The following is an 18,484-nucleotide window of genomic DNA, read 5'->3' on the forward strand; positions in this document are numbered from 1 at the left end:
TCCTTAATGAAATAACTCCACGTAATGATGATAAAGTCCAGCACAAGAAATCAATCAATATAGAAGGGACCCAGACAAGAAAACTACGAAGTGTTTTGTCCTTCAATAGCCTACATGTTGTTCTAGTAACCCCACAAGTTCATGGAGTTAGTGCAAAAGGCTTCATCTGCACCGTCAACATGTAAACAGCAGGCCACATTCCTAATTACAGAATTAAACTAAAGAATTGTGTGACTTCAAGACTTCTAATCTAAAAATAGAAACCATTTCTCTGATGAGACAATGGATTAACCATCTTGGCAAGTACAAAAGAACAAAAGAATTATATGACGACGTGACTTCATGTTTGACAAATACTCTTACTATCATTATCAACTGCTTACACCCTCCAGGCAAGATTTAACCCAAGAGTATTCTAAAAGACTGCTAGCATGATTCCTTCGTGTAAATTGTAGCTCTTAGCTATGAAGTATAAACGTTTAGACAGTTTTCCTAGTGGATACAATGTTCATCTTGTGAAACCAGTGCATGTGTTGCATTTAGAAGACCAGTTCACGGTTACCAGTTTACGCTTAATCTTGTATCCACTGTCAAATCCAATGTCTCTCTCTCTCTCTCTCTCTCTCTCTCTCTCTCTCTCTCTCTCTCACGTGACGGACCTCTGCAGACAGACGAGAAAACCTTCGCCCTGAGCATGTCTTCCCAGCTGCAAAGAAGCAACACTAAAGGTGGTGTTGTAGCTTCGTCATGGTTGCGCGATTAAGTTTTCGAAGTAGCGAACGAGTGAAGGCAAATGAGTAGGCCTATGTGAGAACCGGGCAAATTGAGAGAGAGAATTTTTAACGCCGTGAGACCTTAACATCTATCGCATGAGAGAATATTTTATTTTCTTCCAACAACCACGTTGGGGGCTCATGGGCTCAAAGAAGACAAAAAGAGCCTTTGGCTTACCAAGTAACAAGGGGAAAAACTCACTTGGACCTAGTAAAACTATGATGTGTGTGGTATGTGCCACATAGTGAGAGACACATAAGTGATTTCAATAAGGAAACTACTATGATGACTGTGTGTGAGAGAGAGAGAGAGAGCGCTTCACATAATAAAAGAGATAGGAGAATGGGTCCTTCAAATTACTCAAGTGAGACTATAAAATATTGTCTCACGCCAAATATTTCTTACTCTCCTTGCAAAGATAGACACGGAAAAAAAAGCGATAAGGATCGATGTTTAGAATGTGTTTGCTTACATGGATTAAGCATTAGTCACGTTTGTGCACTTTTAAATGTTACAAGTGAATGGATACCACACACAAGCGATCTTGTTAGATGAGTATGTGGGGGGAAGTGGTGCTAATCAGCACAAAAACAAGCACTTTCTTTTTGGATAACTTGGAGGTCTCCTAATGTTAGAAGCCAAGTTTGGGCTTGTAGCACTAGAAACGATAGTTCGAAAATTCTAACAGGAAACTTAGACTAACATTTTCAATCCTCAAGCTCAAGGTCATTCCTCCCTCATGTTTGCTCAAATTGCACTTCAAAAGAAACAAGTAACTCACATGTAAGTTGTTGCAAGGTACATTAAACAAGGTGAAGATCACTTAAACATGTAATGCTCCCAAGAAGAGTCTCTTAACTTATAGTTCTAACCTTTAAAAATTTGAACACTTTGTATTTAAGCAAAGCAAGAAGAAATAAAAGGCTTCGTGTGAACCTTGGAAAAAGTATCAAATTACAAAGATGTAATTAAAATTTCACTTTCCTATTTGTAAAAAATATATAAGAAACTATGTTTATTCATATGTCTGTTTTTTACTAAAGCAAATCAAAGAAAACTCAAAAAAGTGAGTGGAGCCTTGGAAGATAGCCCTTAAAGTCAAGACCCCACCCTTTCAAAAATGAAACAATTTCTCAATACTTTTAAGCCCCACCTAAGGAACACAGATGAATGGCCTTTCGTGCTCTCACCTACACTTTGTTTTAACAAGCCAAAAAAGAGTCATATTTATATTATATATATTTGAAGCACACAAATTGCCAAGACTTCTCAAGTTAGTAGGTAGCCCCAATTCATTGAAATTGAAGCATTCTGCAAAAGTGAATGATAAAAGGTTTGAAAACTTAGGAGAAACTTAGCTTGAAAAGTGTAAGAAGATGGAGGAGATCTTGTAGAGGAGATGAAAAGTAAAAAGTTGCTCAAGGATATGGAAAGTCAAAGAATGTAGAGGAGATGAATTGAGAAGTCTCAATTGTCTTATAAGACAAATCTTACATGACATCATCATTCTCTCTCTCTCTCTCTCTCTCTCTCTCTCTCTCTCTCTCTCTCTCTCATATTACATCCATCTACTTGTACTACATGCTCCAACGCTAATCTTACAAGCTTCATATTTCTCCATGTTGGGGTGTGCGACACATCCGCACCACCACAAGTGAGAACACCCTCTACTTTGGAAGCCTACACACTTCACATCACTCATTAGGTCACCAAATGCCCTCTCCCAGCTCTATGAAAAAAGCCAAGCTATACACTTTTTATCCACTCACTCACTGCCATCATTAGCTACTTTGTATCCATCTTTGCATATTAGTTTGATATCATAATTTGCCAATTGTATTAGTGTCAATTTTTCTCTCTAATCTCTCTTGTAATTAACTCTCTAATCACATCATGAACGGCTCATTTACATTTCCACCATAAATGCCAATCCTTTCACTCCATACTTGACATACACCTAGAATAATTCGCATACCAAACTAAAAAATAATCGCATGATGGTACTTTCATATCTCTATCAAAAAGCCTTGCATGTTCAATGAGAAGAATGGTTCTTACATGATATTATCTTAGTGTCTTATGGAGGCCAACCACTCCTAGGCCAAGATTCACAAAATCAGCCTCGTCAATCACAAAGCTTCTCTTTCCACCTGTTGTAATTTGTGATTCTGAGAATAACATAGAACAACCTAGCAACATGACAATTGTAAGAGATAGAACATGGGTTCAATGTAGTCCAATTGTAGTATCACTAGCGAAGATATGTGTATCCACCAAGGCGTGCTAGTGGTGATGACTATCGGTGATAGTCATCCAAGAGTAGTACATGTTGAGCTTGAAATCTTAGCACTCCCTCTCAAAATCAACATAGTCTCTTGTATGCCAAACATTACTCGAAACTATCACAAGTTATATGCTCCAAGGGTCGTCCTGAAGATATCTACAACCTGGTCACTTGTCCTTCACGTACTCAAGGTTAATGTCACCTGCCAAGACTCTCTCTCTCTCTCTCTCTCTCTCTCTCTCTCTCTCTCTCTCTCTCTCTCTCTCTCTCTCTCTCTCTCTCTCTCTCTCTCTCTCTATGTGTGTGTGTGAAGTGATAATGCACCTCAATGTGCTTCATCCTCACATGAAACACTCGGTTCTGAGCCACCTGAGCTTGCTAACGTTGTCATAATAGATGACAATCTACCTCTGCACTTATAATCTAAAGTCTTGAAGTAGCAATCACAACCATGCTACCTCACATGCCACCATTGCAGCACCCTTGTACTCTACCTCTGTACTTAATAGAGCAACTGTAAGTTGCTTCTTAATGCCCTTGGTGATAGTAGCACTCCCAAGTGAAAACATGAATCTGTTGGTAGACATGTGATCATATGTACTTTTAATCCAAAATCCGCATATTTGTAGCCATGGAGCTACAACTCAACATCAATCATGTAAAAGAATGCATGATCCAAAGCAGCACTTACATAGTGCAATGTGCACCCCAATGCATCCAAGTGTAAATTCCTGGGAGATGGCATAAACCAATTGTGTGTCTCAAGTCTAGATGTGAAATAGTCAAATAGATCAAATTGCCCATAATATTCATGTACATGCATCCCATATAATGCTTTCTTCAACCTACATACAACTTCATGTAGATCCATATTCACATAACCGTGTGGCTGCTCCATGAAGATAATCCCATCCAAGTCTCCATTCAAGAAAGCATTCTTTACATCCATTTGTTTCAGCACCCATCCTAAAGCAGCAGCCACTGTAATAAACACACAAAAGTTAGCCATCTTAGCTATAGGGCTGAACATCTCCTCATAATCAATCCCATACGTGTGTGCATAACCCTTGGTCAAAAACCTTGCTTTGTACCTACTCACATTGCAATCAGAATTGTGTTGTACCCTGTAAACCCATTTGCATCCCTATCTTCTTTCCCTTTGGTAATCTCATGTTCCATTTGCATCAAGGCAAGAAATCTCCTCATCTATAGCTTGCCGCTATTTTGCATCTTTAATAGCACCTTGTAAAAAAGTGGGTTCTACCTCGTCTGTAATCTTTGCCATATATACACAATGACAAGCCACATAAGAGTCATAAGTCCATCTCTGCACAAGATTTTTTATTATCTCAAATTCGCGTGGTCCTAAATCTCTTTTAGGTTCCTTAGTCCCTTCTTGCTTCCTTCTCACACCTAGAGTCTTCATAGGGCGTATGCCAAACTCCTCATTTAAACTTTTCTCACAACTACTACTATCACCATCATCATGACCAACAATCAAATTTGGCAACTTAGGAGCATCATCAAAATTTTCCTTTCCTTTTCTTCATACATTTGAAGAGTTTGTAGGACTCACTCTTTCATGTAACCTGCTACTCCATGGTTTCTCACCATCACCTGCACTAGGTGGCCCTTACAACCCACTCAAAACTTGTGATTGTGTACATGTTTTTCACATTTCAAGTCAAGCTTACTTCTCAACTCATCCAACACATGCACATAAGAAATACATCCAAACACTTTAAACTCTAACACTTAGAGTTTTTCATCCACAAAACTTCTCTTGCATTGTCATATCATGTATTCCAGCGCTAGGGGTCTTGTTCATGATGTACACACTTGTAGTAACACCCTCAACCCAATAACAATGAGGCATGTTTTTCTCATTCCTCATAGATCTAGAAACTTCTGCAATGTGTCTGTTCTTTTGTTCTGTAACACCATTTTGCTATGGAGTAACCATAGACTTGTTTTGAGAGTGCATAAACACCCAACCTTGAAATATACCCATACCTTTCTTGTATTGTCATCAATGAAGATCACTTTGTGCTTGCATCCACACCCATAGATGCAATCTTTGTTGGGCCCCATACATATGTATGAACTAATTTTAACATATTCTTGCTTACATGCTTGCCATGAGGAACTGATGCTTTTGCCTACTTTCCAAACTGACAAGCTACACACATTTGTTGCATTTCAACAACTTTAAATACTCACAAACCTAGTTTGCATCATCTTCAGCCTTTGAAGATTTACATGACACATACATTTGTGCCAAATTTTAATATCTCTAGCAACTCTTGTACCTTGTGCAAACATGACAGCATTGACCTAGTGCACATTTACATCCAAATTAAATATTCTACCCACTTTCTTTTGCTGCACATCCAACCTTCCATTCTTCTTATGCTCTTTGACAAAGAGCCATCTCAATTATACCACACTTGCAAACCTTGCTCAACCATCTGCCCAATAGATACCAAAGTCTTTATGAATTAGGTACATGCAGTACATCAGCTAGGTACGTTACTTTACCATTTGTCATAGACAAGGGTACATTTCTTGTATGCATAATGAGATGTGCAATATCATCCCCAATCTCTACATAGCTAGGACTTTGTAAAGTTTGCATTTCTTTGAACCACTCATCATGACTAGTCATGTGATTTGATGTACATAAATCCACATACCATATATTATCACTAGATTTTTCCACATTTATAGGCATAGTGTTAAACATGTGCTGCACCAAAATTATTACATGAGGTGTGGCACCCAAGATGGCATGGAATGCCTAGGGAATGGCCACTTTCTTACTATCATGCTAACTTGTATTGTACCTGTACATTTCCACGGCCTCTCGGACCCCCTCTACCTCAAATTTTTTTCCACTACATGTGTTTTGTTTTTTAAAATTATTTTGATGTTGCGCTTGGTGGTTACATCTTCCATGACCACCTCCATGACCTGTACCACATCCTCTTCCTCTTCCTCTCTTGTTGAAGAGGACCCATTTACAATTATTTCTGCCCTATGTAGAGGACTCTTCCTCAAGTTTCTTCTCTTCAACAATCAAGAAGAACACTAATATATAAATGCAAGAATATTCTCTTGAAGATGGATACAAATCTTAAACTATTTATTTTCTAGACCTAAATCTCACAAACATACTTCTACTTACCATCATCATCAATTGTAACGATTGATGCAGGGGAGTAACATATGTTCTTTATCACTGTCACATGCAATGACAGTGAGGTGTTTCAAGCATCCTTAGGTGGCTCCAACCGACTATTCTAGAGCAGATTTCTCTTGAGCGAGGTCAACTCTTGGATGGCTTTTACAACCATATGCAGTTTGTTGTACTTTGTGTTTGGTTTTTAGTTGATGTGCTTTTTGATCGACGAGGTAGTGTGTCGGATTCCAGGTGTTTTGCTCACATTTTGCGCATTCTTACAGTGCAGACTATGTGGCATAGGTAGTGACGATGTGTGATTGTGTGGGTCATCCCAAAGAGCTTTTAGCACAGTTTTGTGCAATTTTATGCTATGCATGCATATGCGGATACAACAAGATCTAGATATGGATTGTAGGTAGCAGATTCACAGGTTTACATGTGTTTTTGGATAGTTGCAGTCTCATAGAGCCACTCATTTAGGAGTGAGTTGTTTTTCCAAGGTTTTGGTAGTTTATGTATACCACATGTGGGTCGGTTTACCAAGACTCTGAGTGTCTCTTCATGCATTATGCAATTTTTGTGAGATTTTTTTTTTCGTTTCTACTTAGTTTTTAGGGGAAACTCTACCATATTTTTCCCAGATTCTCGCCATGTTTTGAGCGTATCTAAAGTTTACTCTTTGATGGTTTATGGTTGAGTGTGACTCCCACTTTGATAGAGATCAAGTCCAGAATTTCACTTTGATAGGTTTTGTCGGCTACGGATTACAGGCAGTCACATGTTTTATAGGTTTTTGCACACAGTTTTCTTGTGGGATACATTTTGAGCATGTTTTCTCATTACTTGAGTATATGGATATGCGCTTTACACCCGATTGAGCTATTTGTTCCAATCACTTGGTTTAGTGACATTGTTTATGCCTGTAGAATGTAGATTGTGAAGCTATTGTATATGCAAGCATCGATTTTGCTGTAGTTGATCATGAGTCTTCATGATTGTGTAGCGGTCGAGTGATCTCGCACTTTGTTGCCAATTTGGCACAGTTTATGGTTGATATTTTGCTTAGTTTTATTGGAGAGACTCTGTCAATGTTTTCCCAAGATTTATCGCCATAGTTTCTTGACATCCATCTACCATATATGTGTGAGCTCAGAGTCTACAGACATGACTCGTGAGAGATGGAGGTCTCACAATTGCTGATATATGTGATGCTGGCATTATGGTCACACAGGGCACATTAGGCGCCATTATTTCATATGTATGAGGTGGCAGTGCAGATGTATGCATGATGCAGAGATGATTTTGACACAGACTAGAGAGATGGCTTTGCATGCTAGTGACGGTGATTTCACGTTTACCTCTAGTGTTCCTCTTGCTTTTTTGAGGAATAGAGATACCACTTGCTCTCCATGGCTGCTAGATGAGTATGTAGCATTCCATGTCACATCATTTCGTGAGTGGTTTAGCACTTTTGCTAGTGGGAGCCTTGGTTGTGTGCATCTAGCTAATGGGTCAGCATATGACATAGAAGGTACAAGAGATGTATGCTAGTCATCACCTAGTGGTGCATCCTACACACTATGACATGTATGCTATGTTCTACAGCTGAGACAAAGTTTGATCTCAGTGAGACAATTAGCAGATTGTGGATGTCAGGTACCGCTTAGAGACCAGTTCTTCCACATGCATTGTGGTTTTCTAGTCATTGCAAGAGGAGCCAGGATTGGCTTGGTCTACCCTATGCATGTATCTAAGGTACAAGACGGTATAGTCTCGATTACATTACAATCATGTCAGTGAGAGATCAGACACATATCTTTTGCGGATAAGCTCCAGATTGATGTGCACGACATGTCTGTAGATGCTTAGTTAGAGTAGCCATGCTCTAGAGAGACACGTCAAACTGATCATCTTGGAACAGAGATGCGTCCTACCACGAGCCTACCACAGAGATGAGGGATATGGAATTCTTTGACATGCTTATGCTAGAGGCTGATATGGTGATGATATGACATGTGGATATAGTTCCTATGGATGGTGAGGGAGTGACGACTACCCCAAAGTCAGGATTGGCACGTCCATGCGAGACTAGTTTTGGTCGTAATGAAATGGGGTTGAGATACCTATTGCAAATAGATTGGCAGAGGTCATTGCACATGGTATTGATGGGGCTGACACGGATATGCTGGCAGAGATTACCCGTTCATCATCAGTCTTCTGGACTCTCATGTACGACCTCTTAGTGTCGAGGCTTGACATAGCAGCTTGTAGTGGGAGTGTTTGCAATTGGGATTGCCAGTCGTGTGATGGCTGACACTAGCATGATGTATCATGGAGTAGTGCAAGTATAGGATACATGCAGGGTATGAATGTTGATTCTACTAGAGATATACACTTCCACACACCACTATAGCCTATATGCCGGCATGCATCAACTTTGAGAGAACTAATTGTTACCATATACATGTGGTAGTGATGTGTGTGAACACACTAGGACCGTCGGGGCATTTTTTCCCTCTTTAGGACGTTTTTCCCCCCGTGCATTGTATAAAGCCCATCACTCTAGGGCTATCTATCTTTCCATTGCACACTAAGTAATACACTCTCTATTGTATGCCTTGAGCTTCCTTCATCTTCTTGAAGCTGTGTGCGTTTCTCTGCAAACCTAATTCCAACAATTTGTATCAGAGTAGGTTGCTTCCTCTCGGGCTCAGTCGCCACAGCAGCTCCAACATAGGCCTGCTCACTTTCTTTGATTTCTGTGAGGTTTGGCAAGCGTTCGCAGGTCGACAAAAATTTTGGGTGAGCTCATAGAGCTCAGTTTGCTCAGGTTTTTGATTCGGGCTCATTTTGGCCTCCGTTTCCACTACAGGCAGTACTGCACAGGCTATTTCGTCATTTTGAGCAGAATTTCTGTTAGTGCCGTTTTTTGCATAACAGGTGCTTATAGTCTTCTACAGTTTGTGCTATATAGCACGTGTTGTTCCCACTTTGTTTCTCCTCTTTTTGGGCAGTTTTCACATCAGGTGCAACATTTACCATGGTTGACAACAACACAGATGTGTTCAGATGTTTGCTGCTTAGGTTAGATTGGATAGGGAAAATTACCCTATGTGGGCTTACATGATGCAACATGCTCTTGTGTCAAAGGACGTCTGGAATATTGTGCAGGGCATTAATGTACGTCCTAGTTCTGAGGATGCAGGCGATGTTGAGGATGTAGCAGGCCTTGCTCCAAGGATTGTTGCTATTACAGTTGTTTTGCCTACGGTAGAACAATCTTGTTGGGATGTAAAGGATGTGCAGTCTCATGCATTGATTGCGTTGTCTATGGAGCGCACCATTGTTCCTCACGTTCATTCAACAAAATCTACAAAACGGGCTTGGGATATTTTGGATGGTCTTTTAGCAAGTCGCAATGAGGCTAAAATTGCTTTGCTGCGTTATCGTGCTGTGACACGTACATAGTGGGAACACATGCTACACGAGTTATCTTGTAACTTTTTAGATACATAGTTAAATTTTCTATAATGTACATATGCATATTTAAGTATAATAATATGCTTTCTATCTCATCCTATTATTTATCTCAAGGGTAACCTATTCTTACTTTACCATCAGAAAATACTATGGAAAAAGTGTCAATAGCTCCGCCTCTTTAACTTGGGGCAAAAAACAATGATTCTTTATTTCTACTATCTCATTATCATCTCACACCATAGCTAGATCCTATATCTAGGATAAACTCCAATATATATATATATATTCTATGTATTTTTCATATTTTTCTTATATTTCTTTTTAAATAGCTACTAGGAGGGAATCAAATCCTAGTGGGACACTAGGTGGCATGATTTCAAAGATACACTTATTTTAATGCATTATTGCAAGCATGATTACAAAACTTTGTCAAGGAGAAATGTCATGCTTTCATATGGCATGAGGTGTCCTTTGGAATCAAATGAAAGTCTAGGCTAAGGGGACCACAGGAAGACTTTGCTGCCAGAAATGGACCCTATTTTGATGATTTTTTTACACAAGGTTTCAATCCGAATTGGAAAATGCATATAAAAAGGAAGTCGTAGGTAATGAGCTGAAGTTTTTGCCCATATTTTTACTTTTTTATTTGGAGCCACGGTTGAAGAGATATCATCAAAATACTGAACCCTAGTCTGCCCACATCATGCAGGCACAACTCATTTCCAACTTTTCGAGTTTCTGTTCACACTGGCTCTTCTCTTCTTGTGTAAACCCTTGGGGGTTCCCTTCACCTATAAAAGGGGACCTTTTCTTCATTGAAAACCACTCAAGCATTCAAGCCATTGATGAGAGGAATTCATGAGGGAGTGAGTAGTAATGTCAAATTGTACTTAGCCATTAACATAAGCCTAAGCCTATACTTTCTCCTAGAAGAAGACTAGCCATTCTTGCAACAAGCTAACCTTGGAAGATCAACTCTATCAAAGAAGGTCTTGCACTTGGTGTATCAATCAAAGTGGAATTCTCCACTCTTCTTCTCTCTCCATCAATAATGGTGCTGAAGGGTTTTGTCAAGTAAGATGTGTTCTACATTGATGTTTTCTTGATTTCTTGTTGTTTTCTTTTTCATCTCTAATTCAACATGTATATATATCTAATCTCGTCTCCTTAACCAAACCTATCTCTCTCACTCTTAGTAATTCATCCTCTCTACAAATTTTAGGTTCTCCTTGCTACAGGTACATCTCTCCCCGCAGTATCCTTATTGCCTACAGGCAAGAATAGGGCTTGGGAGGGAAACTCTCCTCTCTTCTCTTCCCTTCTCTTCTCTCATATCTACATTTTGCACATACTAGAGTTATCCTAAATGAATAATCCACATGATGATAATTTCTATCGCTTTTACTCTATACGATCTATTAGAATTAACGTATGGATTAGCCGTAAAATACACTTTCAACAACGTATAGTGTTTTTCTTTGGCCCAGAAAGGCTCAATGAAATACTTCTATCACCGGATCCCATTATACTACCTCTCATAGACTATAACTTTTCTTTTGACGTAAGCGTAGTTATCTTGCTATGAACCAAGACGATTTGTACACACAATTAATCCCAATCACTAGACAAAATATATATATTACGGTAAGCACAAAACTACAATTCCAAAGAACAATTCGTAGCCTATTTGGTCAGCCAAGATTGAATGCCATTAATTCATCTATTAACCCTTTCATATTACACATGATACGATATGACCATAGCCTTGATGTTTTCATCTTTGTGTTGTTTTGACATTCTCTTTTGTGTTCTTTCTTTGTGTGTGTGAGTGCAAGAGAGAAAGAGTGGGGCTTCTTTGATTGCACTTCTTTTTAAACCCTAGTCTTCATGGCATCTATGGTTTAACTCCTTCATATAGTTTTTGTTTGAGTTCTCTCACAAACTCTCACAGCCATAAGCCCGGTGCTTTCCTGGCAAGACCGCAAATTTCTCGATATATTTTTGGTGAACCCGACGTGAAACTGCCAGGGTGAGAGTTTGTGGGTAACCATGGGTGATCATGTTGAGCAACAGGGTATGCATTTTGACCCAGCAACAATGCAAATGTTTCAAGCATTTGCAATGTTCATGCAACAACAACATGCTATTGAAATAAGGGAGATTTCAGCAACAAAGGCCATACAAGCGATCGTCAACAAAATGGATCAGTTCAATGGCAAAGATGTAACCAAGTACTTACGCGAGTATGTGAAGGAGATGGAGCTGCATCGCGTGTCAGAAGGTGAGATGATTCAAATCTTTGAGCTAGTTGTTGCTTCAGAAATTAGAGAACATGTGAGGGGAATTAAAGTTGGGCATGGGAGAAATTGGGAAGAACTCAAAGTAGCTTTAAAGGAGAAATATTTCATGGAGGACTCTGAGAGAGTGACCAAAAGGACATTCTTAGAATGGGTAGTCAAGCCAAAGCAAGGACTATCAATAACAGAGCTACTTAGGGAATTTGAGCGGCGCTATGCACAACTCACAAGGACAGAAAGGGCCACACTAGATGCAGAGAAGACAGATCTTTTCTTACAAGCTGCAGGTAAAGAGTTTCAAGAAAATTTGGAGCTTCTTCTTGAAGATAAAGATACTGAGCAAGGACTAAAGACCGACTGGGATGAGGTTGAAGGTGCTGTCTCACTGCTTGCCAAACGACAAAGAAGAAGGGACAAGATGGCAGTAAACACTACAAGTCCTTCCACCTCAACTTCTGACAAAATGGTAAAGCCTACTTTTATCGCTCTTAAGTTTGATGAGTCCATGCTAGATGAGCTTGTGAAGGGAATGCGTGACTTGAAGCTGAAGCTTGCAAAGCTTGAAGAAAAAGGCCAACCATCAGGGCCACTTCCTAGGCAAAGACAACAGCCCAAAGAAGGGTTTGCTAGTAGATGTATTTGGTGTGATAGTACAAACCATGTAAGAAGGGATTGTGATGATTTTAGTGATGCTTTGTCAAAAGATGTTGTCTTTTTTAAGGATGGTAAAATCCACTTAAGAGAGACAGGTCTACCCTTGAGAACTAACTTTGGGAAGGGGGGAATGCAAACCTTAGTTGAAGATATGGCAACTAACCGTGCCAGCTCTTCAGTTGAGGCAGCTACTTATGGAGTAAAAATTGAGCATCTTAGTGATGAAGAGGTGAATGACCATCATGGTCAAATTTGGCCAAATGTCATGCAATTAGCTAAAAAGGGAAAGCTTACAAAAGAGATTATACATGAAGTAGGTGATTGCATATGTCTAGAAACAGGATGGAATGATCCAATGGACTCATTGTCAGTGCATGCCTACATTACAAAATGCCAACAAAATGAGGCGACTGTAGAAGAGAAGCGCAGACGTGAGAATGCTGACGAAGGACTATCAAAAAGAGCTTCTAGAAGTGGGGGAAGAAGCGACTCAATGCCTTCTCAAACACCCTCAACACAAGGAGCATCTCCACCTGATGTACTCATGGAGGAGTCTACAATAGGAAAGAAGAAAAAGCCAACAAAAGGTAAGACAAAAGGCCCAACTTATAAACTACAATCTAAAAATTGAGGTTGCTACAGATTTAAAGAAAGTCTTGGAGGAAAGAATCTTGAATAGCAAGATTGAGTTTACTTTGGGAGAAGTTCTTGGCATTGCAAAGCGTGAATTCCACGAGGAGATCATTGACATCATCAAGAGAAAGAGGCAAACTCTTCCTGAGGTTGCTCGTCCACAGGTTGACAGAGAAACCTTGAAGACACAAGGGATGCAGTTGCAAAATAAGAAGGATGATGGAGCCGTGGTAGGATGCTACCAATCTAGTGGGAGAGTGAAGCAAGTGCGTTTCTCAAATGATGATGAAGAAGTTGAAGATATTCCTAGGAGTTACTATTCATGAAGTCATTGGGCAAGGGCTACTACAGAAACTTAGGTCAAGGTAAGTAATCTTGAAGAGCCATTTGTTGCCTTGATTGACCATGGTTCAGAAATAAACATAATGTCAAAGAGTCTCTACAACAAGTGCAAATGGCCGATGGACACAGATCATGGCTGGATGGTAAAGTGGCAAACAATTCATCCGGTGAATTGTATGCAGCATGTCCAGGTGTGAAGGTGACAATAGGTGATGTAAAGATTGACCAAAACTTCTTTGTACAGGATACATCTTCATACCATCTCATCCTTGGACAACCCTACATTGTGGGAGTTCGAATGGAAACAAAGGTAATGGATGATGGTTCAACATATGCTAGGATACGTAGCAAAGATGGTAAACGAGCGGTCCAATTTCTCACAGTTTGTGTAAACCATGAAAGAAATCGTGAAAACCTCAGAGAACATCCTCTACCAGAGGTGAGCAAAGAGTTTCATGATCATAGAGAAATGATGGATTTTGACCAAGTACCATTGTAAAGCGGGATTGCAGTGGTACAGAAAGAAAAGGGGTCTCGCCTGATCCAAAAATAGGTGAAACTTTCTCAACGAGCTCCTTGGTAACAAGGAATGGATCAGTATGTTTTACAAAACTTGAAGATTTGAAGAGATGTGAGAGGCAATATGTGCATGATGTACAAATAGGCATGAAAAAGAGTGGGTTGCTAGAGCCTACTGAAAATGTTTTGGGTTTGTGTGAACAAGTTTCTTTTGTAGATACTATGGGTGAGCTTGATGCTATAATGGGGTCTAGTTTGCATCTTGAAAATGAAGTTGTGGAAGTTTGCTCTATGGAAATGTATCAAGTAATAGAAGCCTTTAAAGCAAGCCAAACAGTTGGCCCAGAAGTCCATGTTGAAACTAAATACAAGAGTGTAGCAAAGAAGGTGAAACCAATAGCTTCACCCTTACCACCCAACAACAGGGAAAAGATTGATTAGGCTTCTTTACAACCAAGTTTGAGGAATCCTAAGAAGATTGGGAATACCTTCACAAAGGAGTCTTTCCAAGAGTTGCAGATTGGTCGCGAGGAGTTTCTAACACAGGAGGAGACAAAGTGCTTCAAAGAAATGCTTTCAAAGCATGGTAAGGCTTTTTTATTTGAGCCACATGAAATAGGATGTGTTGATCCTTCTATTGTAGCTCCTATGGTAATTTTCACAATACCTCATGTGCCTTGGAATCTGCGGCCTATTCCGGTTCCAAAGGCTCATTTGCCAAAGTTAGTAGAGCTACTGAATGAGAAAATAAAAATGGGAATCTTGGAGCCTTCTTGTGCTCCATACTCAAACAGATGGTTCACAGTTCCAAAGAAGAATGGTTCTCTACGCTTCATCCAAGATATGCAACCAGTAAACAAGGTGACAATTATAAATGTAGGAACAGGTCCAATTGTGGATGATTTTGTAGAGGCATTTGCAGGGAGGGCAATCTACTCAATGGGGGATCTCTACTCAGGGTATGATCAATTTCATCTTGCAATCGAAAGCAGAGACTTGACATCCATGAGGAAACCTTTGGGTTTGGTAAGGATGTGTACCTTGCCACAGGGAGCAACCAACTCGGTTGCACATATGATGAATGGGATGAATAAGGTCTTACGTGACTTTATTCCTCAAATCACAATGCCTTTCATTGATGATTTGCCTATCAAAGGATGTGAAGAAAGTGACAAAGATGAAGCTTTGGATCTCAAGGGATGTCGCAGGTTTGTGGTAGATCACATAAATGATTGTGATAAAATTCTATCTAGGTTGGAAGAAGTCAATCTTACATTGTCAGGGAAAAAGTCTATGTTTGGTGTCAATGAAGTGCTCATTGTGGGGCACATGTGCGGGCCATATGGTAGGAAACCTTGTCCAGCAAAGGTAGATGCCATCCAAAGAATGAAAGAAACATGCACTAGCATCACTGAGGTTAGAAGGTTTTTAGGAGCATGTGTCTTCTATATTATTTGGATTCCACATTATGCACATGTAGCTGATCCTCTTTATCAACTGCTTAGAAAGAATCAAAAGTTTAAATGGACAGAAGCACATGTAAAATCCATGAAAAAGCTAAAGGAGTTGCTCCAGTTAGAAATGACTTTGAGAAAGGTAGACTATGAGTGTCAAAGTCCAGTAATTGTGACAGTAGACACCAGTCCTACAGGGATTGGATGGGCAATAAGGCAAGATGACAAAGAAGGACACAGGTATGTGGTAAGATTTGGAGCAAAGGTACTAAGTGCTCACCAAAGAAACTATCCACAGATAAAGAGAGAGTTATGGGGTATGGTTACAACCTTGAAAAGTGGGAAAGAGTACCTAATTGGTGCATGTGTGGTTGTAGAAACAGATTGTCTACCACTTCTTGGGATGATTACAAGCTGCTCAACGCTAGACATTGCTATGTTGCGGTGGATTGCCTACATTAAGTCCTTAAATCCCGAGTTTAAGCACATTGCAGGTAAAGACAATACAGTGGCAGATATGCTATCAAGGGCAAGGTATGAAGATGAGTCACAAATGATTGATGAGGGAGATGATGTAGGCACAAAGTTCTATTCTATCTCTCATGTCAAAGCTAACAATGTCTGCATGACTAATTCACTTGAATTGTTCTTGAAAGATCTTTATGAAGGTGATTGGCTTTCTATTGGAAGCTACTTGAGTACTCTAACAAAACAGGATGATTGGTCTGAACAAGAATTCAAGAGGATACGTAGGAAAGCATATGGGTACTTTTTAAGGAATGGTTACTTGTGGAAGCATCCTAAACAAAAGGGTACTACACCACAACGGGTTTTATGTAAAAAAGAGACTCAAGTAAAGCTCATGCAAGAGTTTCATGAGAGTCTATGGGCTGGACATAGGGGTGTATGGGCAACCTTCTCCAAGTTGAAAGAAAAATACTAGTGGAAGGGTATGTATAAATATGTATCTCAGTTTGTAGAGTCATGTGTAACTTGTCAAATGTACTCAAATGTTCGACATCGTGATGGATTGCACCCTACATATCCACTAGCCATGCACTATAAATGGGTTGTGGATCTAGTCACAATGCCTTTAGGACTCTGGCAGATGAGATGCTTGGTTCTTGCACGAGAGGACCTAACTAATCAGGTTGAAGGAAGAGCATTAAGAGCTAAAACCACAGAAGCTGTGTGCAAATTCCTTCTTGATGAGGTGATTTGCCGTTATGGATGTGTGGGAAAGATCACTGCAGACAGAGGTGAACTGGATGTTGAGGAAGCAAGGGACTTCTTTTCCAAATTGGGAATCAAGCTTTCTCTTACTACAGCTTACAACTCTGAAGGCAATGGAAAGAGTGAAAGAGGGCACCCTCCTATCATCAAAGCTTTGGCCAAGGCTTGCGAAGGAAGAGTTGGTGAGTGGACAAAATTGTTATCATATGCTTTATGGGCTGATCGTACAACACATAGCTCAGTAAGTGGCTACACGCTTGCGGACCTAATGTATGGTCAAAAGCCGGTGATGCCGATTGAAGATACAATTCCCACATGGAATGTACTACCTTGGCAAGAGGGGCTTAGCAGGGAAGATCTCCTTGCACTGTGTATAAGGAAGCTAGAGAGAAGACCTGGAGACATTGAAGCTGCAAAAGAACGACTCAAAAATGCAAGGTTGAAAAACAAGGACTACTTTGATAAGCGACATCGACTCAAGAGCAAAGCAATTGACAAAGGTGACTGGGTTTTAGTGTATGATAGTAGCCTTGATAACCAGCACACAGTCATGCGTAAGTTTTCAAAAAGATGGTTTGGATCGTATGTTGTAAAGCATGTGCATGAAAATACTACTTACAGCTTGTCTGAACTAGATGGTACAACAGTAAACATTCCCATTGCAGGAAAAAGGATCAAAATGTTTAAGAGAAGAGGTGACAATGATCCAGAAAATGTTGACGAGGAGGAAGAGCAAAACACTTGTGAAGATGAATGTTTGGAATCATCCAGTGAAGAAGAAAGCAAGGAAGATGTACAAGAGGACTGATCTTACAACAAAGAGAAAATGTGGCACATACCGGAGGATGTGCAGGTTTAGAGGGGGTGGATGTCGTGCTGTGACACGTACATAGTGGAAACACATGCTACAAGAGTTATCTTGTAACTTTTTAGATACATAGTTAAATTTTCTATAATGTACATATGCATATTTAAGTATAATAATATGCTTTCTATCTCATCCTATTATTTATCTCAAGGGTAACCTATTCTTACTTTACCATCAGAAAATACTATGGAAAAAGCGTCAATAGCTCCGCCTCTTTAACTTGGGGCAAAAAGCAATGATTCTTTATTTCTACTATCTCATTATCATCTCACACCATAGCTAGATCCTATATCTAGGGTAAACTCCAATATATATATATATATTCTATGTATTTTTCATATTTTTCTTATATTTCTTTTTAAATAGCTACTAGGAGGGAATCAAATCCTAGTGGGACACTAGGTGGCATGATTTCAAAGATACACTTATTTTAATGCATTATTGCAAGCATGATTACAAAACTTTGTCAAGGAGAAATGTCATGCTTTCATATGGCATGAGGTGTCCTTTGGAATCAAATGAAAGTCTAGGCTAAGGGGACCACAGGAAGACTTTGCTGCCAAAAATGGACCCTATTTTGATGAATTTTTTACACAAGGTTCCAATCCGAATTGGAAAATGCATATAAAAAGGAAGTCGTAGGTAATGAGCTGAAGTTTTTGCCCATATTTTTACTTTTTTATTTGGAGCCACGGTTGAAGAGATATCATCAAAATACTGGACCCTAGTCTGCCCACATCATGCAAGCACAACTCATTTCCAACT

At 39.7% G+C, this 18,484-nt stretch overlaps 1 protein-coding gene across 3 annotated transcripts in view; it reads right to left on the reverse strand.

Moving 5' to 3' along the window:
• LOC147449187 (uncharacterized) overlaps positions 1 to 824 on the reverse strand; it is a 123,501-nt gene extending 122,677 nt beyond the window's left edge. For 2 of the 3 annotated variants that reach the window (XM_086522565.1, XM_086522563.1), the window contains exon 1: positions 660 to 824. In XM_086522565.1, coding sequence (XP_086378691.1) covers positions 660 to 696 — 37 coding nt within the window. In that variant the 5' untranslated portion in view covers positions 697 to 824. The remainder of the gene's footprint in view (positions 1 to 659) is intronic. The other variant, XM_086522564.1, reaches the window with a different exon arrangement.
• Between the last annotated feature and the right edge of the window lie 17,660 nt (positions 825 to 18,484).

Source organism: Adiantum capillus-veneris, chromosome 10, assembly GCF_014529385.1.
Source record: "Adiantum capillus-veneris isolate H3 chromosome 10, ASM1452938v2, whole genome shotgun sequence".
Taxonomy (NCBI): domain Eukaryota; kingdom Viridiplantae; phylum Streptophyta; class Polypodiopsida; order Polypodiales; family Pteridaceae; genus Adiantum; species Adiantum capillus-veneris.